At 41.9% G+C, this 22,636-nt stretch overlaps 1 protein-coding gene across 1 annotated transcript in view; it reads left to right on the forward strand.

Moving 5' to 3' along the window:
• Positions 1–22,636, forward strand: part of LOC129709149 (cilia- and flagella-associated protein 69-like) — a 109,979-nt gene that overhangs the window by 67,809 nt on the left and 19,534 nt on the right. Inside the window, exons 17-19 of the mRNA XM_055655301.1 lie at positions 169–361; positions 16,311–16,448; positions 21,447–21,523. Coding sequence (XP_055511276.1) covers positions 169–361; positions 16,311–16,448; positions 21,447–21,523 — 408 coding nt within the window. The remainder of the gene's footprint in view (positions 1–168; positions 362–16,310; positions 16,449–21,446; positions 21,524–22,636) is intronic.

The raw sequence follows: 22,636 nt of genomic DNA on the forward strand, positions 1-22,636 counted from the left end.
AAAGTAGATTATGTAGGTGTTTTCATAAATTCCATATGATCAGACAATTAAACCTGTTTGTTAATGAAAACAAAATAATATGCTTAGTATTTGGGGAGAATGCTAATTTGATATTAAATATTTCTCTTTGAACTGTTTCAAGTGGAATTTTTATGTTTTCCTGTAAAGTCAAGCTTAGAGTACATGCACAGTTTGGTACTCGGGACATTGGTGGAATTATGTGACAATACCAAAACAATCTATCACATTAAAATGTGGCGTGGGAAAAATGATTTGACAGCACCCTGTCTTCTACTGTATCTCTGGAGGCACATCGAGAAAGGAATGCGAGTCAAACGGGATGGATTTGGAAGGATTCTAGGTAAATGTTTGAAAAATAATCTGTAATGTTATAGAAAATGTTATTATAGTTACCTAACATTTTTCATCAGTAATATAAACAATAACCACGGGACAGGAAATTGATAGATAGATTGAACCTGTCTTTCATATAGTTATTTTAACATTGTTTTTCCATATTTACTTGACAATATGATTTATTTGGGGGAAACAAAATCATGCTTGAGCTAATTCCCATTCTACCACCTTAATAGTCTTGCAACAATGAAAACAGAGTTATTCACTCTAATACTAATACTCATACTAACCTACCTCCGTCAAAAAGTTACAGTTGGCTCAGAAATGATGGAAGGAAAATAATAATAATAATAATAATGTTTATTTATATAGCACTTTTCAACAAAACCAGTATTTGAACCAAAGTGCTTTACAGAGATTGATTAAATTAATTGAACAGATCAAATGTCAATAAATCCATACAAAACAAAAAAGAGAAAAAGAAAAAAAGACACAGAACAGTACACTATAGAAATCAACATGAAACGTCCCCCCACAGCAGAATTCACTGTGAGGGAAGGCACTAAAATAAAATGATGGAGAACTTTGGGATCAGCCTTCATTGCTATTAATAACATCACCAAACTTTGTGTCACCCACAAACATATTTATCATACTTCATATATTTGCATCCAAGTCGTCAATATTGATCCCAAACAACAAAAGCCCCAGAACTGATCCCTGTAGTATACCACTGATCACATGCTTCCAATCAGTAAAACGTCAATTCACAACTAACCTTTAATTCCTATCTGCAAGCCAATTTTGGATCCACTTAGACAACTCATCTTGACTTTCATGTGCCTATACCTTCTGGACCAGCCTATCACGTGAGATCTTGACAAATGCCTTAATAAAGTCCATAAACACAATTTCAACTGCTCTACCTTGATAAATTTTATTCAGATTCAAACTTTATTGTCATTGTGCAGTGTACAGTACAGAGACAACGAAATGCAGTAATTAACTCAGATAGTTATTAACTATCTCCTCAAAAATCCGAAACAAATTAGTAAGGCAGGACATGATTCATTCAGCACAAAACTTTGCTGACTCCCCCTGATCCTCCCCTGGCTTTCTAAATGTACATAAATCCAATGCTGTAAGCTTTCTGCAAAAATGTCCTTACCATTAATGTAGTGCTCACCAGCCTGGAATCACCTGAGTTATCCCTTCTGCCATACTTCAGTAAAGGAACAACGTTAGTTATCTTTTAGTCTTCTTCATTTGTTGTTAAGAAAAAATGCAAACATTTCCATCAGGGCCCTAGCTATCTTCTCCATTGCCTCCCATAGTGTAATCACATCTGGCCCTGTGGATTTATCAACCCTTATGCATCCCATGACATTTAATGCATCCTCTTATTATTATTGACCTACTCCAGATTATCTGTATACATAGAAACATAGAAAATAGGTGCACGATGTAGGCCATTCGGCCCTTCGAGCCTGCACCGCCATTCAATATGATCATGGCTGATCATCCAACTCAGTATCCTGTCCCTGCCTTCTCTCCATACCCCCTGATCCCTTTAGCCACAAGGGCCACATCTAACTCCCTCTTAAATATAGCCAATGAACTGGCCTCAATCACCTTCTGTGGCAGAGAATTCCAGAGATTCACCATTGTGTAAAAAATGTTTTTCTCATCTCGGTCTTAAAGGATTTCCCCCTTATCCTTAAACTGTGACCCCTTGTTCTGGACTTCCCCAACTTCGGAAACAATCTTCCTGCATCTAGCCTGTCCAACCCCTTAAGAATTTTGTAAGTTTCTATAAGATCCCCCTCAATCTTCTAAATTCTAGCGAGTACAAGCTGAGTCTATCCAGTCTTTCTTCCTATGAAAGTCCTGACATCCCAGGAATCAGTGTGGTGAACTTTCTCTGTACTCCCTCTATGGCAATAATGTCTTTCCTCAGATTAGGAGACCCAAACTGTACGCAATACTCCAGGTGTGGTCTCACCAAGACCCTGTACAACTGCAGTAGAACCTCCCTGCTCCTATACTCAAATCCTTTTGCCTCCTCCCTGAACCCCTCCCTGAACTCCCTATCTTCCATTTCCTTCTTATTGGTGAATGCAGTTGAGATGTATTCCTTTTAGACATCACCTTTATCACCTGGCTTCACACAGAGCTTACTTGTTTGGTCCCTAAGTAGATACACTCTTCCCCTAGCTACCCTTGGCCTGAATGTATAGAGTAATTGAGTCATATAGCACAGAACATTGACATTAATTTAAATTACTTATTTTTGGTTTTAAAAGTTTGAGAGATAATATTGTTATTTTCATGATTTTACTTTCTTTCATCGGATTATTCTGCATGGAAATAAGACTTTACGCTCAACTGTTCATGCCATCGAAAATGTCTATTCAAGCTGGTCCCATTTCATGCATTTGGCCTATATCGCTATGAATCTCTTTTTAAATTCATGCACATATCCAATTTATTTTATGCACAGTGGTTCAGCGGTAGTGACTATGGGTGCTGATGTTATAGAGTTTGTACGTTCTCCCTATGACCCCATGGGTTTCCTCTGGGTGCTCCGGTTTTCTCCCACGCTCCAAGGCGTGCGGGTTTATAGGTTATTTGGCTTTGGAAAATTGTAAATTGTCCCTAATGTGTAGGATAAAACTAGTGTGAATTGGTGATTGCTGGTTGGCATGGACTTGGTGGGCCAAAGGGCCTGCTTTCACGCTCATTCTCTAAAAAAATATAAAGTATAAAAATTGTAGCCTCCTCTGGCAGCCCATTTCACCTACACATAACTTAGTGTGAAAAATGTTCCTTGGGTCCTTTTTAATTTTTACCCCTCTACTTTAATCTATGTCCTCTTGTGTCAGATTCACATACTCTGGGGAAAGGACTGTAAACATCCACCTTATTTAAGCCCCCCCTTTTCTATATACGAAGGAAAGAAGTTCCATCCTATCCAGCCTCTCCTAAAAACTCAAGTCCTGGAGTTAGTAACATTCGGGTGATTCTTTTCTGCACCCTTTCCAGTTTAATGACATTCTTTCTACAGCAGGGTGACCAGAATTGCATGTAATGCTCCAAATATGGTCTCACCAATATCCTATACAGCTGTGGTATGACATCCCAACTTCTGCATTTGATACCTTACCTCTTGAAGGAAGATGTGCCTAACAATTTCTTCATTACCCCATCTACTTGAATTGCCACTTTCAGGGAACTGTGTAAATTTACCCATTGTTCTCTCTGTTCTGTAACACTGTCCTGGACTCTACTTACTATATAAGTCCTACTATGGTTTGACTTACCAAAATGTATCACCTTACACTTGTCAGCATTAAATTCCATCTGCCATTCTTTGATCCTCTTCCCTAGTTCATCAAAATCATTTTGTAAACTTAGATAGCCTCCCTCACTATCCATCATTCCCCCATTATCGGTGTCATCTGCAAATTTACAAACTACGTTAACCTCATTGTCATCCAAATCACTAATATACATGGCAAACAACAGTGGGCCCAGAACCAATACATGCAACACACCACTGGGATAAGAACCTTCTGGTGGGCGGCGCGCTCTGGCCAGCAGCGGCCTCTGCAGTCTGTCCGCGTTTTATTATTTTCTGTCTGTGTTTTAATGTGGTTTTTTATATTTTTTGTTGGGGTGTGTGTGTGTGGGGGGTGGGGGTGGGGTGGGAGGGGGGGGAAACTTTTTAAATCTCTCCCTACACTGGAGACCCGACCTTTTCTCGTCGGGTTTCCGTTGTCGTTGGGGCCGCAACGAGGAGCGGCCTCCAACAGGAAGAAGCCGGGGACTCTGGTGCTACAACTCACCGTCGCCGTCGCGGGGCTGGCCGAGTCCGGAGCGGGTGGAGCGGTGGAGGAGCGCTGCTGCTGCTGCTGCTGCTGCTGCAGCCCGACCGGAGAGTCGGAGGCTCCAACGACAGGTCTGTGGACGGAGGCACCGGGAGCCCGCGGCTCCCTGGAGGGAGACCGCTTTTCAGGGCTCTCGCAACGGCGACTTCCCCCGCCCGAGTTGCGGGGTCGAGGAGCTCCTGGAGCGGGGCCTGACACCACCGCCCCGCGCGGCTTGGAATGGCCGCGGGACTCTGCGAGCGCACGCCGGTGCTCCAACATCAAGACCCGGTGTGCGACCTCGCACCACCCGGCGTGGCTTTAATGGCCGCGGGACAATCGCCATCGCCAGCCGGGGGCTTTGACTTTGACTCTGACATGGGGGGGGGGGGAGAGTGCAGGGGAGGGATAAGTTTTTTTGGCCTTCCATCACAGCGATGGGATGGATGTTTATGTAAATCATGTTGTGTCTTGGATCTATGTGTTTGTATGTATGGCTGCAGAAACGGCATTTCGTTTGGACCTCAAGGGGTCCAAATGACAATAAATGTATCTTATCTTATCTTATCTTATCTTATCTTATCTGACTACTTCATCAATACTTTTTTACTTAATCAAATTTTCAATATCCTTTGTCATCCATGACTCCCAAATCTTGCCATCTTTGCCTTTGATTCTGACCCTGAATTATTTTCTGAATTCTTACTTACACTCTTTTCTTTTTAATTTTGTTAATTTAATAAATACAAGCTGTTCTATTGAAATAAATGACATAATGACTGAACAAGCATTAGCACAGGAACTTAATTGGGAATAGAATACTCAAATATTTAAAAACCATGAATTTTGAAAGCAAACATATTATAAAATAGACTAATTGTTTAGTGTGCTGCCAGATCTAAATGTTTAGTACATTCACCTTGTAAAGAAGTATAAAGAACATTGCTTTGAAATCCATCTCTGATCATTAGAAATAAGGTAGCAGCTGTGCATTACACAATCCTTCCAAAATTGTCCAAAATTCAATGGAACTGTCTTTTAGCAGCAGAGTGCAACTCAACTATATCTTGCTCTTGTAATTTAGATGTGATATAATTATGTCAAAAAGAAAGTAATAGGCCAGACCTCTTTAAACTGCTCCATCTGTTACATTATCTAATGTGCAAAAATCTAATCATTTCCAATTAGATGAATTCAATTAATTTGCCTTTAGATTATCTAATTTATACCATATAACCATATAACAATTACAGCACGGAAACAGGCCATCTCGGCCCTACAAGTCCGTGTCGAACAACTTTTTTCCCTTAGTCCCACCTGCCTGCACTCATACCATAACCCTCCATTCCCTTCTCATCCATATGCCTATCCAATTTATTTTTAAATGATACCAACGAACCTGCCTCCACCACTTCCACTGGAAGCTCATTCCACACCGCTACCACTCTCTGAGTAAAGAAGTTCCCCCTCATGTTACCCCGAAACTTCTGTCCCTTAATTCTGAAGTCATGTCCTCTTGTTTGAATCTTCACTATTCTCAAAGGGAAAAGCTGATCCACATCAACTCTGTCTATCCCTCTCATCATTTTAAAGACCTCTATCAAGTCCCCCCTTAACCTTCTGCGCTCCAGAGAATAAAGACCTAACTTATTCAACCTTTCTCTGTAACTTAGTTGTTGAAGCCCAGGCAACATTCTAGTAAAACCATTATATAAAATGTACTTTATTTCAATTTTTCAGTCATAGATTTGCTATTGTTCTCCAAGATATGTAGCTTGGCTATAACACCTCAGGTGTGGTCTCATGTCAATTTTAGGAATTCAATTTTATTTCAGATATCCTTAAAGCACAAAAACAAATTATATTCTGTGTCACATTATCATGTCCTCAGGACCTTCCAAACTAATAATTTACTTTGTCAAAAATAATCGAGGGAAAGTACTTGAATTTTGATTGATTAGTAGGACTGGATGTTACAATCCCTAATATTCACTACAATTGACATTCTTGGTATGACCTCCAGGTGAATTTGCTAACAATCAGACACATCTTCAGTTGTGTACCTCAACGTCACTGGGTGTTTTGGCCTTTTATCACAAGACACCCTCAGTCGAGGAAGGCCCACCGGAGGTTGATCAAACCTGGGTGTGTGTCTTATTGTTAGCCTCTAGATGGTCACATGGCAGCATCTTTCCTCTTCTGCCACAGCCAGTGACTGCTCCGTTCGGCGGCATTGGCATGTTATTTTATTGCCCTCCTTTGTGCCTGCCCTTTGACTCAGGGGCCTTGCGGTGGAACTGGCTATAAAGCCCCTGCACCCCACCTCTACTGGACACACCCTTACACTCCAACCTCTCTCCTCTGCCTCTGCTGCAAGGTTTGAATATTGAAGCTTTTTCCTTTCATAAGCCTCGTCCACAGCCTCCTCCCATGGGACCGTCAGCTCAATGATGTAAACACGCCGACAGGAGTTGGACCAGAGAACGAGGTCTGGTCGCAGGTTGGTAACTATAATTTCAACTGGGAACGAAAGCCTCTGGCCTAGGTCAACACGCATTTCCCAGCCCCTAGCTGCGTTCAGTGGGCATGAGTTGAGAGGCGAGGGGTTAGTCCTCCGTTTCTCTCCTTCCCGGATGAAGGATGGTATTTGCGGGAATGTTATCTGGGCATTGATAGGCATTGATAGGCATGGCGTTGGTGGTAACTCTCTTGCACTCGTTCAGCTGCCAAACAGCTCAGCACCTGGTTGTGTCGCCAGGTGTATCTGCCTTGTGTTAGGCTGGTCTTACAACCGACCAGGATGTGCTTGAGGTTTGCTGGAACTGCACACAGGGGGGCAGGCTGGATCCTCGCCCAGCCAAAGATTTATGTTTGTGAGAGAGGGAAGGATGTCATATGTGGCTCTGATAATGAAGCTCAACTTATTTGACTCCATGGTCCACAGCTCTCTCCATGTGATCTTCCTCCTCTCAATCCCATCCCACGTCATCCAGCGGCCTTGTTTGGCTTGGGATATGGCTTTGGCACACCTGGCTGCTTCTTCCTGGTGGCGCACCTCCTCCACCACCAGGTGCCGATGTTCAGCTGGAGTAGCTTTTTGCCAGGTAGGTTTCGTTGCTCCCAGGCCAAAGCCCCCTCGGCCTTGTTGGACATGGCCCACTATGTCCCGGTGTTGGAGGGCGGATTTTGAGTCCTGTACCACTGCTGCTGGAGTCCATTTCTTCCCTGTCATTAGGGTTGGAGCAATACCTCTTATTATTAGGTCCCGGGATTCTGTTAGTGTCATGTCCAGCCTCACTTTGGCACATTTGTATTCCTCCACCAGGCTTGAGACTGGCAGTGAGAGGGCTCCATTCCCATAGAGCTCTATGCTGCTGAGGCATCTCGGTAGCCCAAGCCACTCACTCACTTGTGAGTTCACCAGTCTCTCCAGCTGGTTGACATGGGTTAAAGTGACCTCGTAGATGGTAATTGGCTACATGAGTCGGGGCAGTAGACCGAATTGAAGGCACCAAAGCTTCAGCTTCCCTGGGAGAGCAGTGTTGTTGATTTGCTTGAGGCCACTGATTGTTTCCTGCCTGTGTTGTTCCACCTGCTCTGCATCCTTGAGGTATGCAATGTACCATTGCCCGAGACTTTTGACAGGCTTCTCCAGGCCAGTTGGTAATGTCTCATTATTGATGCGGAACCTTTCGTCAGTGAGCTGACCTTTGACGATGGAAATACTGCAGGATTTGCTGGGTTTAATCTCCATTCGTGCCCATTTGATGTTTTCCTGGAGTTTATCCAGCAGGCGCTTGGTGCATGCTTTTGTTGTTGTTATTGTGGTCATGTCATCGATGTACGCCCTGATTAGAGGAGGATGCAGCCCACTCTTCAAGCGTTTCCTTCCGACCACCCATCGTGATGCTCGAATGATGAGCTCCATTGCCATGGTGAAAACCAGAGGAGAAATGGTACAGCCTGCCAGTATGCCTACCTCAAGTTGCTGCCAGGCGGTGGTGTTGTCCTGTGTTGTGATGCAGAACTGGAGGTCATGGAAGTAAACTTTTACCAGCTTTGTGACGACCTCTGGGACCATAAAGAAATTAAAAGCTGCCCAAAGAGTCTCATGGGGCACCAAACCAAAGGCATTGGCAAGATCTAAGAAAACCACATGCAGATCTCTCTTTTCCTTCTTGACAGTTTGTATCTGGTGCCAGATAACGTTTGCATGTTCCAGACATCCTGAGAAACCACGTACCCCTCCTTTCTGCACTGACGTGTCAATGAAGTTGTTGCTCTGCAAAAAAGCTGAGAGTCTTTGGGCCACAACATCAAAGAAGATCTTTCCTTCCAGGTTCAGAAGGATGATCTGGCTGTTGAGGAGTTACTTTCTTTGGGAATTAAGATCCCTCCTGCCCTTCGCCATGCCTTAGGTATGATTCCTTTCCCCCATGCCACTTTCATTAACTTCCAAAGGTATTTCAGGCACCAGGGGTGTTCTTATAGAGCCTGTATGGAATGCCATTGGGCCCTGGGGCTGATGCTGTTCTTGCCCGTTTGACTGTGTTCTCCACCTCCTTCCATGTAGGAGGCCTTATGTCCATCTGGTGCTCAGGTGGGTGGATAGGTGGCATGTCATCTGGAATGGTGACTGGCTCATGCCTCCGGTTGTCAGAGTACGTCTTCCTCAGGATTATATATTGTTATGTCTGCTCGGGATCCTAAAATCTCTACCATTAAATAATTTACATTTTAACTGCTGTTAATGTTATGATGTAGACAAAACAAGCCAATGTGTGCACTGCAAGCTCCAATTTACACCAACTGTATTTAGTGAAATTCTGGCCAGAGTATTAGGAACCGTATCAATATTTTTAAAAAGAATACAACAACAAATGTTTGCTTGAACAGATAAATAAGCTTAACTTAATGTCTCATTAGAGTATATTGACAATAGTAATCACTCAATCAAAGTGTCAAAGATTATAGATAGATACAGACAGCGGGTCAGGCAGCATCTCTGGAGAAAAGGAATAAGTGATGTTTCGGGTCGAGACCCTTCTTCAGATCATGGATGGGCTTTGAACTTGTAGCTTCCTGATTCATATCAGGAATGCATTTTTTAACCCAATGGTTTTCAAGAGCCAAATTCTTGTTCTGGAGTTCAACAAAAATACTAAATAAAATGATTCAGTCCAAACCAAAAAGTTCAGCCTCTTGCTTTCTTTCGGAATTGTTATGCATCGGTGCCATTGTTATGGGTATAATTTAATATTCAAGATTTATTCTATATTTTGTATTTGATACACCCACTATTTAAATGCTAGCTGCCAAAATATGTGGAAGCTTTAATTTATCCATCTTCAGGAATCAAAGAACTCCTGTTGGTTTTGACAGTGATTGTCTTCTCCAAGCTATCTAATCCAAGGCTTCTTATAATTTAAGTATTTTGTATCAAAATATTAGACTTAATTAGAGTTTTACATAATAGAAACGGGCCCTTCAGCCCACTATGTCCATGTCAATATTTATGTCTGGTATTGTCCATATTATTCTATGCCTTTCCTATTTAAGTACCTGCTAAATGTCACTTAAATGTATCTGACTCCAACATTTTCTCTTGCAATGAGTTCTATTTATTCACCACTGTCTGTGTAAAAAAGGTCCCTTTAAACTCCCTGTAAAACTCATACCTGTCACCTCATGCCCTCTTTTTTTCAAATTCCACTATCACAAGAAATAGATTCTGATCTATTCACAGTGGGAACTCCCTGACTTTCTACCCTAATTCCAACTGAAATTTACTGAGCTTCCTTTTTATGGTAAACTCTAAAATTCCTGATCTTTCAAGGTATTTTCATGAGAAAATAATCAAAGCATGCCAATATACCTTGAAAGATCAGGAATTTGAGAGTTTACCATAAAAAGGAAGGGCAGAGTCAAACATCTGTGGTAGATGTTACTGAAGACTATTATTATTATTATTATTATTATTATTATTATTAAACTTTATTTCAGACTCAAGGTCCAGACAACAGACGACATTACATAAAATACATTGCATATAAAAACACCATAAAATACATATAAAAGCGTAGTATATTATAAAAGCATCGGAAATTATATACAAAAAACACAATACATGATTTAAAATCCAGAATGAAAAGAAAGATCAGTGTCCTACAACGAGACAGTGATACCAGTGTCTTCACAACTGGGATTCACAGCGTGTCGTGCTAAACCTTATGTTTGACCACAATAATTACATTTTTAGCGTAATTTATCCTGCAAATAAATTTATACATATGATTCCTTAGGATAGCTTCTAAAGTACTGACTCCTGCAGCCACAAACATTTTAGTAGCACTACACCATCTAGGTTTCCTTAGCAATTCTGAGCTCTAAGGTATATGCATTTGGATAGACAGGGGCTGATTATAGATAGTTTTGATTAAACATATTTTATTTGATTAAAGATATTTGATTTAGATTAAAGATAAATAGTTTTGATTAAAGATACATGGTTTTGCACAAGGGAGATTGTGTTCTATTATTGTGCCATGCATTGGATAAGGTTCTGCATGGTCGGCTGCTCTGGAAGATTAGATCGCATGCGATCCGGGGAGAGCTAACTGACTGGATAGAGAATTGGCTTCAAGGAAGGAAGTAGGGGGTGATGGTGGAAGGTTGTTTTTTGAACTGGTGGTCTGTGACTAGTGGTGTGTGTCAGGGCCAGTGCTGGACCCATTGTGGTTTGTGGTTTCTATCAACAATTTGGATGCATTTAGCGAAGGTGATTAGCAAAATTACAGCAAGATCTTGATCAGTTGGCCAAGTCGGTTGAGGAATGGTTCATGGAGTTTAATGTAGATGAGTGCTAGGTGTTTCATTTTGGGAAGTCAAAGCAGGGCAGGACCTTCACAGTGTATGGCAGGTCCCTAGGAAGTATTGTAGACTTGAGGGATCTAGGAGTGCGAGTACGTAGTTCCTTGAAAGGGGCGTCACAGGTAGATAGGGTGGTCAAGAAGGCTTTCAGTACATTGGCCTTCATCAGTAAGGGTATTGAGTATTGAAGTTGAGACATTATATACAGTGCTCTCCATAATATTTAGGACAAAGACCCATCATTTATTTATTTGCCTGTATGGTATTTCTACATGGTGAAGCCAAAATGTATAAAAATGGCCTTTATTAAAATCTGACTATGTGCACTTTAACCACATGTGTTTTTTTGTATTACAAATCTCAAATTGTGGAGTACAGAGGCAAATAAATAAATGATGGGTCTTTGTCCAAAACACAAGACATTGAAGAGGCCGCATTTGGAGTATTGTTTTCCGTTTTGGTCACTCTTCTGTAGGATTTATGTTGTTAAGCTGGAAGGAATGTCGAGAAGATTTACAAGGATGTTGCCAGGACTCGAAGTCCTGAGCTATGGCAAGGTGTTGGGCAGGCTAGGACTTTATTCCTTGGATTGCAAGAGAATGAGGGGGATCTTATAGAGGTATATTTGATTATTGGGAGATATAGTTAGGGTAAATGCTCAGAGACCTTTACCCAGAATAGGAGACTCAAAGACCAGGGGTTTAGTTACACAGTAGAAAGTGTATTGACTTGTTGCATCATGGCCTGGTTCAACAACTTTAATGTCCAGGAACAAAGAAGATTGCCAAAGTGCTGCACACTGCCCAATCCATCACAGGTACTGACCTCCCACCATCAAAGGAATCTGCAAGAGTCAGTTTCAAAAGGCATCCAGCATCACCAGATGCAATGCCACCTTGGCCACACTTTCATTTCACTCCTCCCATCGGGAAGAAGATATTGGAGCCTTAAAACTGTAATGTTCGGGAGCAGCTTCTTCCTTACTACCATCAGGCTATTAAACACTACAACCTCCAAATAAGCTCTGAACTACATTGACCTAGGGGAACTATTTTTGTCTTTGCACTGTTATTGTTTGTTTATTTGTTTGTTTGTCATATAAATACTGATAACTCTCATTCTATATCTCTTGTTCGCCTTTTGCCTGACTCAGTCTGAAGAATGGTGTAACATTGCCTATTGCTTTTCTCCAGAGATGCTGCTTGACCCGCTGAGTTGCTTCAGCTTTTGTATCAGTCTTTTATATAAATACTTAACTTTTTTGTGTTGTTTATTATGGGTTTCACAGTGTACTTTCTGTACATATCTCTTGTGCTGTTACAAGTAAGAATGTAATTGTTCTGCTTCAGGACACATGACCATAAAACACTCTTAACTCTTGACTTTTTAATATAATGTACTCTCATAATGAGGGCAATGAAGATATTTCAGTTGTCAAGTTGGATGCAGAGAAGGCATTTGATCAAGTAGAATGGCAGTATTTATACAAGGTACTCCAAAAATTTAATACGGGAGAGAATTTTATTAGATGGATTAAACTACTTTACGATAGACCTACGGCAAGAATATTAACTAACAATACGCTATCTCCAAAATTTTACTTATCAAGGGGTAATAGGCAAGGGTGTGCCTTATCACCATTGCTATTTGCCCTTATGATAGAACCGCTGGCCGAAAGGATTAGAAATCACCCGAATATTCACGGATATAACAGCAAGGACTCAAAGAATAAAATTTCATTATATGCTGATGATATCCTTTTATATATTACTAATACACAAACGAGTATACCCACCTTATTAACACTAATTGATGAATTCGGCTTTTTCAGGATATAGAATAAATTGGAATAAAAGCGAAATTATGTCTTTAAAACCACAGGATTCGAGACCCCTACTAAAATTCCCCTTCAAAATTGCAACAGAAAAATTCAAGTACCTGGGTATTCAAATTACGAGAAGACACAAATCATTATTTAGTGCCAATTTTATACCACTATTAAATAAACTGAATGATACGATTACATTTTGGAAAACGCTTCCGCTCTCATTGATAGGTAGAATTAACGCTATAAAAATGACTTTCTTACCACAATTAATATATTTGTTTCAAGCGATCCCAATATATACTCCAAAATATTTTTTCAAAAAACTAGATTCCACTATCAATAATTTTATATGGGACTACAGAACACATAGAATTCAACGAAAGCATTTATGCAAATCTAAAGAAGTTGGGGGTTTATGAGCTAATGATAAAGATCTCGAAGGATAGATGGGAAAAGCATTTGATGAATACACATAACTGTTCTATTAATGCAAGACATAATTTAATTCAATTCAAATTATTACATAGACTATATTATTCAAAAACGAGGTTGAATAAATTTTATCCAAATGTCTCTCCCAGATGCGATAAATGTTTGTTTCAAAATGCTAATATAACACATTCATTTGTAGGATGTACAAAGTTGAATAAATTTTGGAGTGATATATTTGATATATTTACAAAGCTTTTCAAGTCAAGAATAGAACCCAAAACGGAATGGATTATATTTGGAATAATAGGAGAAGATACCAATTTAAATAAAGATCAAAATGTTTTTTTTAATTATGGGTTAATAATTGGAAAGAAATTGATACTTAAATTTTGGAAAAATACAACCACACCAACTGTTAAAATGTGGATTAGGAATATGATGGACATAGCACGCCTTGAAGAAATGAGACTCCGACTAATAGATAAATATGACCAATTCTTAAGGAGTTGATCTCCTTTCATCGACTTTTTGGAATCATGTGATGCAGCGGTACCGTAAAGGTTGCTGATTTCAGTTCATGACGCGGATAGATCTACATCTCCGAATACAGATTTGAAAAATTCTCTTTTAAGGGGCCTTCTCTTCTATTTCTACTTTCCACTTTCTCTCTTCCTTTTTTATTTTTTATATACACACTTCAAGTTTTTCTACTCTCTACCATCTATTTTTCCACTTTTTCCTCTTTCTATTGTTTTCTTTTTCTTGTCTTGCTTACTTCCTTCTCATAACATAAAACTAGAGGTTGTACATAGAATGGATTACGGTATTACATAGTTGGCACCTAAACAGTTGACACCCGGTAGGCGGCGCGACTCTGGTCAGCAGCGGCCTCTGCAGCCTGTCCGCGTTTTTATTATTTTTTGTCTGTGTTTTTATGTAGTTTTTGTTATTTTATGTTGGGGTGTGGTGGGAGGGGGGGGGAAACTTTTGAATCTCTCCCTGCACTGGAGACCCGACCTTTTCTCGTCGGGCCTCAGCTGTCGTTGGGGCCGCAACGAGGAGCGGCCTCCAACAGGAAGAAGCCGGGGACTCAGGTGCCGACTCACCTCACCGTCGCGGAGCTGGCCGAGACCGGAGCGGGTGGAGCGGTGGAGGAGCGTTGCCGCTGCCGCTGCTGCTGCTGCTGCTGCTGCCGCCGCTGCTGCTGCTGAGTCGGAGGCTGCTGCTGCGGGTCTGCGGACGGCGGCACCGGGAGCCCGCGGATCCCTGGAGGGAGACCGCTTTTCGGGGCTCCTGCAAACGGCGACTTCTCCCGCCCGAGTTGCGGGGTCGAAGAGCTTCTGGAGCGGGGCTTAGCACCACTGCCCCGCGCGGCTTGGAATGCGGGACTTTGCGAGCGCACACCGGGGGCTCCAACATCAAGACCCGGTGTGCGACCTCGCACCACCCGGCGTGGCTTTAATGGCCGCGGGACAATCGCCATCGCCAGCCGGGGGCTTTGACTTTGACTCTAACATCGGGGGGGAGAGAGTGCAGTGGAGAGATAAGTTTATTTGGCCTTCCATCACAGCTATGTGATGGATGTTTATGTAAAATGTAATTATGTTGTGTCTGGGGTCTATTTGTGTGTAATGTATGGCTGCAGAAACGGCATTTCATTTGGACCTCCAGGGGTCCAAATGACAATTAAATATACTCTATACTCTATACTCTAAATTAGGTTCCACTGTACTGTTTTGTGCTGTATTAACTTCTAATAAAATAAACAACCATAAAAAAAACAAAAAAAAAAACTCTCGACTCCAAGGTGAGAGGGAAAATTTTAGACAATATACAATATGTACAGTTGTAGGCCATTCGGCCCTTCAAGCCAGCACCGCCATTCAATGTGCTTATGGCTGATCATCCACAATAAGTACCCCGTTCCTGCCTTCTCCCCCTATCTTCAACAGCCCTATCTAGCTCTCTCTTCAAAGTATCCAGAGAACCTGCCTCCACCGCCCTCTGAGGCAGAGAATTCCACAGACTCACAACTCTCTCTGTGTGAAAAAGTGTTTCCTCATCTCTGTTCTAAATGGCTTACCCCTTAATCTTAAACTGTGGCCCCTGGTTCTGGACTCCCCCAACATCGGGACCATGTTTCCTGCCTCTAGCGTGTCCAAACCCTTAATAATCATATATGTTTCAGTAAGATCCCCTCTCTTCCTTCTAAATTCCAGAGTTAACATTCCCAGCCGCTCCATTCTCTCAGCATATGACAGTCCCGCCATCCCGTGAATTAACCTTATTGGTCTACGCTGCACTCCCTCCATAGTAAGAATGTCCTTCCTCAAATATGGAAACCAAAACTGCACAAATACTCCAGGTATGGTCTCACTAGGGCCCTGTACAACTGCAGAAAGACCTCTTTGCTCCTAAAGAAACCTGAGGGGTAACTTTTTCACACACAGTGTGGTGGATATATAGAACTAACTCCCAGAAGTGGCAGTTGAGGCTGGTTATATAACAAGATTTAAAAGTCATTTGGACAGGTACGTGGATAGGAAAGGTTTAGAAGGATATGGGATAAACACGGGTATGTGGGACTAATGTAGATGGAGCATGTTGGGCTGAAGGGCCTGTTTCCGTGCTGTATGACTCAAGTATAGTACAAAGTGAATTTACAGAAAACTCTGCTTTAAGTGTCGAATAGGTCAGGAGGACACATTATTGGCAACAATGCTGAATACAAGACCCAACTGTCAGCTCCTTATGCCAGTTTATCCACTAAACAAAGATCAGATTCATTTCTGGTTTCTGGAGGGAGAGACAGATTGCATTTTGCAATGATCTTTGGCAAAGACTATAATTCTGCATTGCATGCCATTATTCTATTGTTTATTTTATGTAAAATATATATAATGTATTTTTGGGAAAATACATTACATGTTTCAGCCTATATTTTTTAACCCATTTAGATACCAAGAAACCTCTATCTGGGATTAGCCAGGAACAACACGAAACAACCACTTTGCCAGCCAATTACCAAAGTCCTGCAGTGATAGACATTTGTGAAAATGCAAGGGTGAAGGTTTATTCCATTTTCTGTAAATTAGGTAAGAAGGCTGTCAGCTTATTACAGGTTCATTCAGTATTCAATATAAATGAAAATTAATTGATTTTTTAAACATTCTAAACTGCAAATCATTATAAATATGTAACTGTTGTCTGTTCATTAACACATTAGTTTATGAAATTTGCATCACAGAGTCATAGACAATAGGTGCAGGAGTAAGCCATTCGGCCCTTCAAGCCAGCACCGCCATTCAATGTGATCATGGCTGATCATCCACAATCAGTACCCCGTTCCTGCCTTCTCCCCATATCCCCTGACTCCGCTATCTTCAAGCGCCCTGTCTAGCTCTCTCTTGAAAGTTTCCAGAGAATTCCACAGACACAACTCTCGGTGTGAAAAAGTGTTTCCTCATCTCCGTTCCAAATGGCTTGCACCTTATTCTTAAACTGTGGCCCCTAGTTCTGGACTCCCCCAACATCGAGAACATGTTTCCTGCCTCTAGCGTATCCAAACCCTTAATGTTTCAATAAGATCCCCTCTCATCCTTTTAAATTCCAGAGTATACAAGTCCAACTGCTCCATTCTCTCAGCATATGATAGTCACGCCATCCCGGGAATTAACCTTGCGAACCTCCCCTACAAAGAGTAGGGATTAACGGGTCCCTTTCAAAATGGCAGGCAGTGACTAGTGTAGTATCGCAAGGCTCGGTGCTGGGACCGCAGCTATTTACAATATACATCAATGATTTAGATGAAGGGATTCAAAGTAACATTAGCAAATTTGCAGATGACACAAAGCTGGGTGGCAGTGTGAACTGTGAGGAGGATGCTATGAGACTGCAGGGTGACTTGAACAGGTTGGGAGAGTGGGCAGATGCATGGCAGCTGAAGTTTAATGTGGATAAATGTAATGTTGTCCACTTTGGTATCAAAAACAGGAAGGCAGATTACCATCTAAATGGCATCAAGTTGGGAAAAGGGGAAGTACAACGGGATTTGGGAGTCCTTGTTCATCAGTCTATGAAAGTAAGCATGCAGGTACAGCAGGCAGTGAAGAAAGCGAATGGCATGTTGGCCTTTAGAACACGAGGAGTCGAGTATAGGAGCAAAGAGGTCCTTCTGCAGTTGTACAGATCCCTAGTGAGACCACACCTGGAGTATTGTGTACAGTTTTGGTCCCCTAATTTGAGGAAGGACATTCTTGCTATTGAGGGAGTGCAGCGTAGGTTTACAAAGATAATTCACGGGATGGCGGAACTGTCAAATGCTGAGAGAATGGAGCGGCTGGACTTGTACACTCTGGAGTTTAGAAGGATGAGAGGGCATCTTATTGAAACATATAAGATTGTTAAGGGTTTGGATACGCTAGAGGCAGGAAACATGTTCCCGATGTTGGGGGAGTCCAGAACCAGGGGCCACAGTTTAAGAATAAGGGGTAAGCCATGTAGAACGGAGACGAAGAAACACTTTTTGTCACAGAGAGTTGTGAGTCTGTGGAATTCTCTGCCTCAGAGGGCTTTGGAGAACGATTCTCTGGATACTTTCAAGAGAGAGCTAGATAGGGCTCTTAAAGATAGCGGAGTCAGGGGATATGGGGAGAAGGCAGGAACGGTGTACTGATTGGGGATGATCAGCCATGATCACATTGAATGGCGGTGCTGGCTCGAAGGGTCGAATGGCCTACTCCTGCACCTATTCTTTATTGTCTATTGTCTATTGCACTCCCTCAATAGCAAGAATGTCCTTCCAAAAAATTTGGAGACCAAAACGGCACAAAATATTCCAGATGTGGTCTCACTAGGGCCCTGTACAACTGCAGAAGGACCTCTTTGCTCCTATACTGAACTCCTCTAGTTATGAAGCCTCTTGCCATTCGCTTTCTTCACCTGCTGTACCTGCATGCTTCCTTTCATTGACTGATGAACGAGGACCCCCAGATCCCATTGTACTTCCCCATTTCCCAACTTGACACCATTTAGATAATAATCTTCCTTCCTGTTTTTGCTACCAAAGTGGATAACCTCACATTTATCCACATTAAACTACATCTACCATGCATTTGCCCACTCACCCAACCTGTCCAAGCCACCCTGCATTCTCATAGCATCCTCCTCACAGTTCACACTGCCACCCACCTTTGTGTCATCTGCAAATTTGCTAATGTTACGTAATCCCTTCATCTAAATCATTAATATATATTGTAAATAGCTGCGGTTCCAGCACCGAGCCTTGTGGTACCCCGCTAGTCACTGCCTGCCATTCTGAAAGGGACCTGGTAATCCCTACTCGGTGTTTCCTGTCTGCCATCCAATCTTCTATCCATGTCAGCACTCTACCCCCAATACCATGTGCCCTACTTTTGCCCACTGATCTCCTACGTGGGACCTTATCAAATGCTTTCTGAAAGTCCAAGCACACTACATCCACTGGCTCTCTCTTGTCCATTTTCCTAGTTACATCCTCAAAAAATTCCAGAAGATTAGTCAAGCATGATTTCCCCTTCGTAAATCCATGCTGACTCGGACCGATCCTGTTACTGCTATCCAAATGTGCCACTATTGCATCTTTTATGATTGACTCCAGCATCTTCCCCACCACCGATGTCAGGCTAACTGGTCTATAATTCCCTGTTTTCTCTCTCCCACCTTTCTTAAAAAGTGGGATAACATTAGCTACCCTCCAATCCACGGGAACTGATCATGAATCTATAGAACATTGGAAAATTATCACCAATGCGTCCACGATTTCTAGAGCCATTTCCTTAATCCCCAGCAGGCCCTGGGGATTTGTCAGCCTTCAGTCCCATCAGTCTACCAAACACCATTTCCTCACATGTGGATTTCCTTCAGTTCCTCCGTCACCCCAGATCCTCTGGCTAGTACATCAGGAAGATTGTTTGTGTCCCCCTCAGTGAAGACAGATCCAAAGTACTTGTTCAACTCATCTGCCATTTCCTTGTTCCCCATAATGAATTCACCCTTTTCAGTCTTCAAGGGTCCATCTTTGGTCTTAACTAATTTTTTCCTCTTCACATACCTAAAGAAGCTTTTTCTATCCTCCTTTATATTCTTGGCTAGCTTACCTTCGTACCTCATCTTTTCTCCCCATAGTGCTTTTTTAGTTATCTTCTGTTGCTCTTTATACTTTACCCAATCATCTGGCTTCCCGCTCATCTTTGCTATGTTGTACTACTTTTTTATTTTTATACTGTCCCTGACTTCGCTTGTCAGCCACGGTCACCTCCTTACTCCCCTTGGAATCGTTCTTCTTCTTAGGAATGAACTGATCCTGCCATTATACCCTGCCATCTGTGTATTATTCCCAGAAATACCTGCCATTGTTGTTCCACTGCTAGGGTATCTTTCCAGTCAACTTTGACCAGTTCCTCCCTCATGGCTCCTTTGTTTAACTGTAATACAGACACCTCCAATTTACCCTTCTCCTCTCAAATTGTAGATTAAAACATCATATTATGGTCACTACCTCCTAATGGCTCCTTAACCTCAAGTTCCCTTATCAAATCCGGTTCATTACACAACACTAAATTGCCTTCTCCCTGGTAGGCTCCAGTATAAGCTGCTCTAAGAATCCATCAGGGAGGCACTCCACAAACTCCATTTCTTGGGGTCCAGTAGCAACCTGATTTTCCCCAATCGACCTGCATGTTGAAATCTCCCATAAAGGGGCTGTGCCACTTGGATGACCTAATCCGCGAGTTAAGAAGAGTGTCTTCGACCTTCAAGCTGGAGGGTACTCGCCTGGAAAGCCTCGAGCAGGACCGTCCGTGTTGAAACCGCGAGCTGGTTCGAACACACACACACACACAGCTAAGACACCCCTCGACTGCCTGTAACTACATAGCGACCCCATTCCACTGCACTACGAGTTAAAAAGAGCCATGCCGACCAAATTTTACTTGCAGATATTTTTTCAACATGCTGAAATATTTTTCAAGTCCTAGCTGAGGCCACGAGTATTCGGGAACTTCCCTTGAGCATGAAGGAGAGTTCCAGTGACCTCATAGGACCTCCTAGGACCACGTCTCGACCATGCTGCAAGTTTGAAGGTCGAAACCACTCTTCTAAACTCGCAGATTAGGTCCCCCAAGTGGGACAGCCCCTTAATAACCATAGCATTACCTTTATGACATGCCAATTTAACTCTTGATTCAACTTGCACTCTATATCCAGGCTACTGTTTGGGGCCTGTAGATAAGTCCCATTAGGGTATTTTTACCCTTACAATTCCTTAGTTCTATCCATACTGACTCCACATCTCCTGTTTCAATGTCACCCCTTGCAAGGGACTCAATTTATGTCCTCACCCACAGAGCTACCCCACCCCTTCTGCCCACCTGTCTGTCTTTTCGATAGGATGTATACCAGCCCTGGCCCTCTTGCAGCTATGTCTCTGTAATTCCCATCATCATACTTGCCAATTTCTGAACCTCATCCACATTATTTCTTATCTCATAGAATGATACAGCATGGTAACAGGTCCTTCGGCCCAACTTGCCCACACTGGCCAACATGTCCCAGCTACACTAGACCCACCTCCCTATGTTTGGTCCATATCCCTCCAAACTTGTCCTATCCATGTACCTGTCTAACTGTTTCTTAAATGTTGGGATAGTCCTAGCTTCAACTACCTCCTCTGGCAGCTTGTTCCATACACCCACCACCCTTTGTGTGGAAAGGTTACCCGTCACATTCCTATTCATTATTTTCCTCTTCACCTTAAACCTATGTCCTCTGGAACTCGGTTCACCTACTCCTGGCAAGAGACTCTGTGCATCTACCTGATCCATTCCTCTCATGATTTTATACACCACTATAAGATCACCCCTCATCCTCCTGCACTCCAATGAATAGAGTCCCAGCCGACTTAACCTCTACCTATAGCTCAGACCCTCTCATCCTGGCACCATCCTTGTACCCTTCCAAGCTTGACCACATCTTTCCGAGAGCATCATGTAAAGTCTTTCTCAGTTCTTTTTTTAATTCATCATTTATAATTTTTTGCAAATATATTTCACAAGGTTTTGAAGATCTTCCTGGATTATCCACACTTGATCAAGTCACACTTGCCATTGTACAGCATTATTTAGATTTGAAGGTAAGTAATTTTCAGTTACTGAAAATTTACTGAAGAGGAATACACAACAAAAAATATGATTGATACAATTAACAAAAGGCTTGGAAATGATATTAGACAGGAACTGTATTCTTAAAGTAATGGTATTCCATATGTTTTCTGTATTTCATTGGTGTTAGAATATAAAATTCGTTTTTAGTTTCATTTGTTAGCCATATTCATTATAATACAAACAAAAATTGTGGTCAGTACTTAAGTAAGTTTCCAGTTGGTAATGGGGTCTGCTCCATGTCAGAAATATATCTTGCAATATTACCTGTTAGACTCAATGATACCGATTGACATTTTTGGACGGATTTTCCTATGGTGGTTGAAGAATTCTGTGCCCACACAATATTATTCCTACCTCGCCAACACAGCACTAAGGACCACCTTTTGACTACCACAGACAAGTTTTCAAACTGTGTTTTGCACTAATATCTTGTTTTCTTTTCAGCGTCATAAAATTTATGTGTAATTCATGTGTAATATTTGTTTCAGTGTGTTGTCTCAGTCTATGTGCCTGTGATGCTGCTCTAAGCAAAATGTTCATTGTAGCTGTAGCTCACCGTGTCTGTGCATATGACAGTTAACTCAACTTGACTTAACTTGTAATGGTGAGGCTAATTGCATTCACCATTATTTATGTGTAAATTGGACAGCAAATTCCAAATGTTCTAATATTAAATACATAAAGTTGCTATTTGTAATGCACTATTCCTCCAGAACCTTCATAAAAATAGTCTCTCAGTGTCAAGCTTTCCATTCCAATGTACTGCAATGCATGAAATTCTGTCATGCCAGAAGTCCATGATCCATGGTGAAATAATGCATGGACTGGGCTTACATTCACTGAAATTTAGATGTTCCCGATGTTGGAAGAGTACAGAACCAGGGGTCACAATTTAAGAATAAGGGGTAGGCCATTTACGACTAACTAACCCTTCCTCATTACTCAATACCCAATCTAGAATAGCCTGCTCTCTCGTTGGTTCCTCTACATGTTGGTTTAGACGATTTCTTGGAATGTATGCGGGATAGTTTTCTAAACCAACATGTAGCTAGCAGTCTTGTTGTGCGTGGCCCCTTGGGCAA

Source organism: Leucoraja erinacea, chromosome 2 (assembly GCF_028641065.1).
Source record: "Leucoraja erinacea ecotype New England chromosome 2, Leri_hhj_1, whole genome shotgun sequence".
In the NCBI taxonomy this organism is placed as follows: Eukaryota; Metazoa; Chordata; class Chondrichthyes; order Rajiformes; family Rajidae; genus Leucoraja; species Leucoraja erinaceus.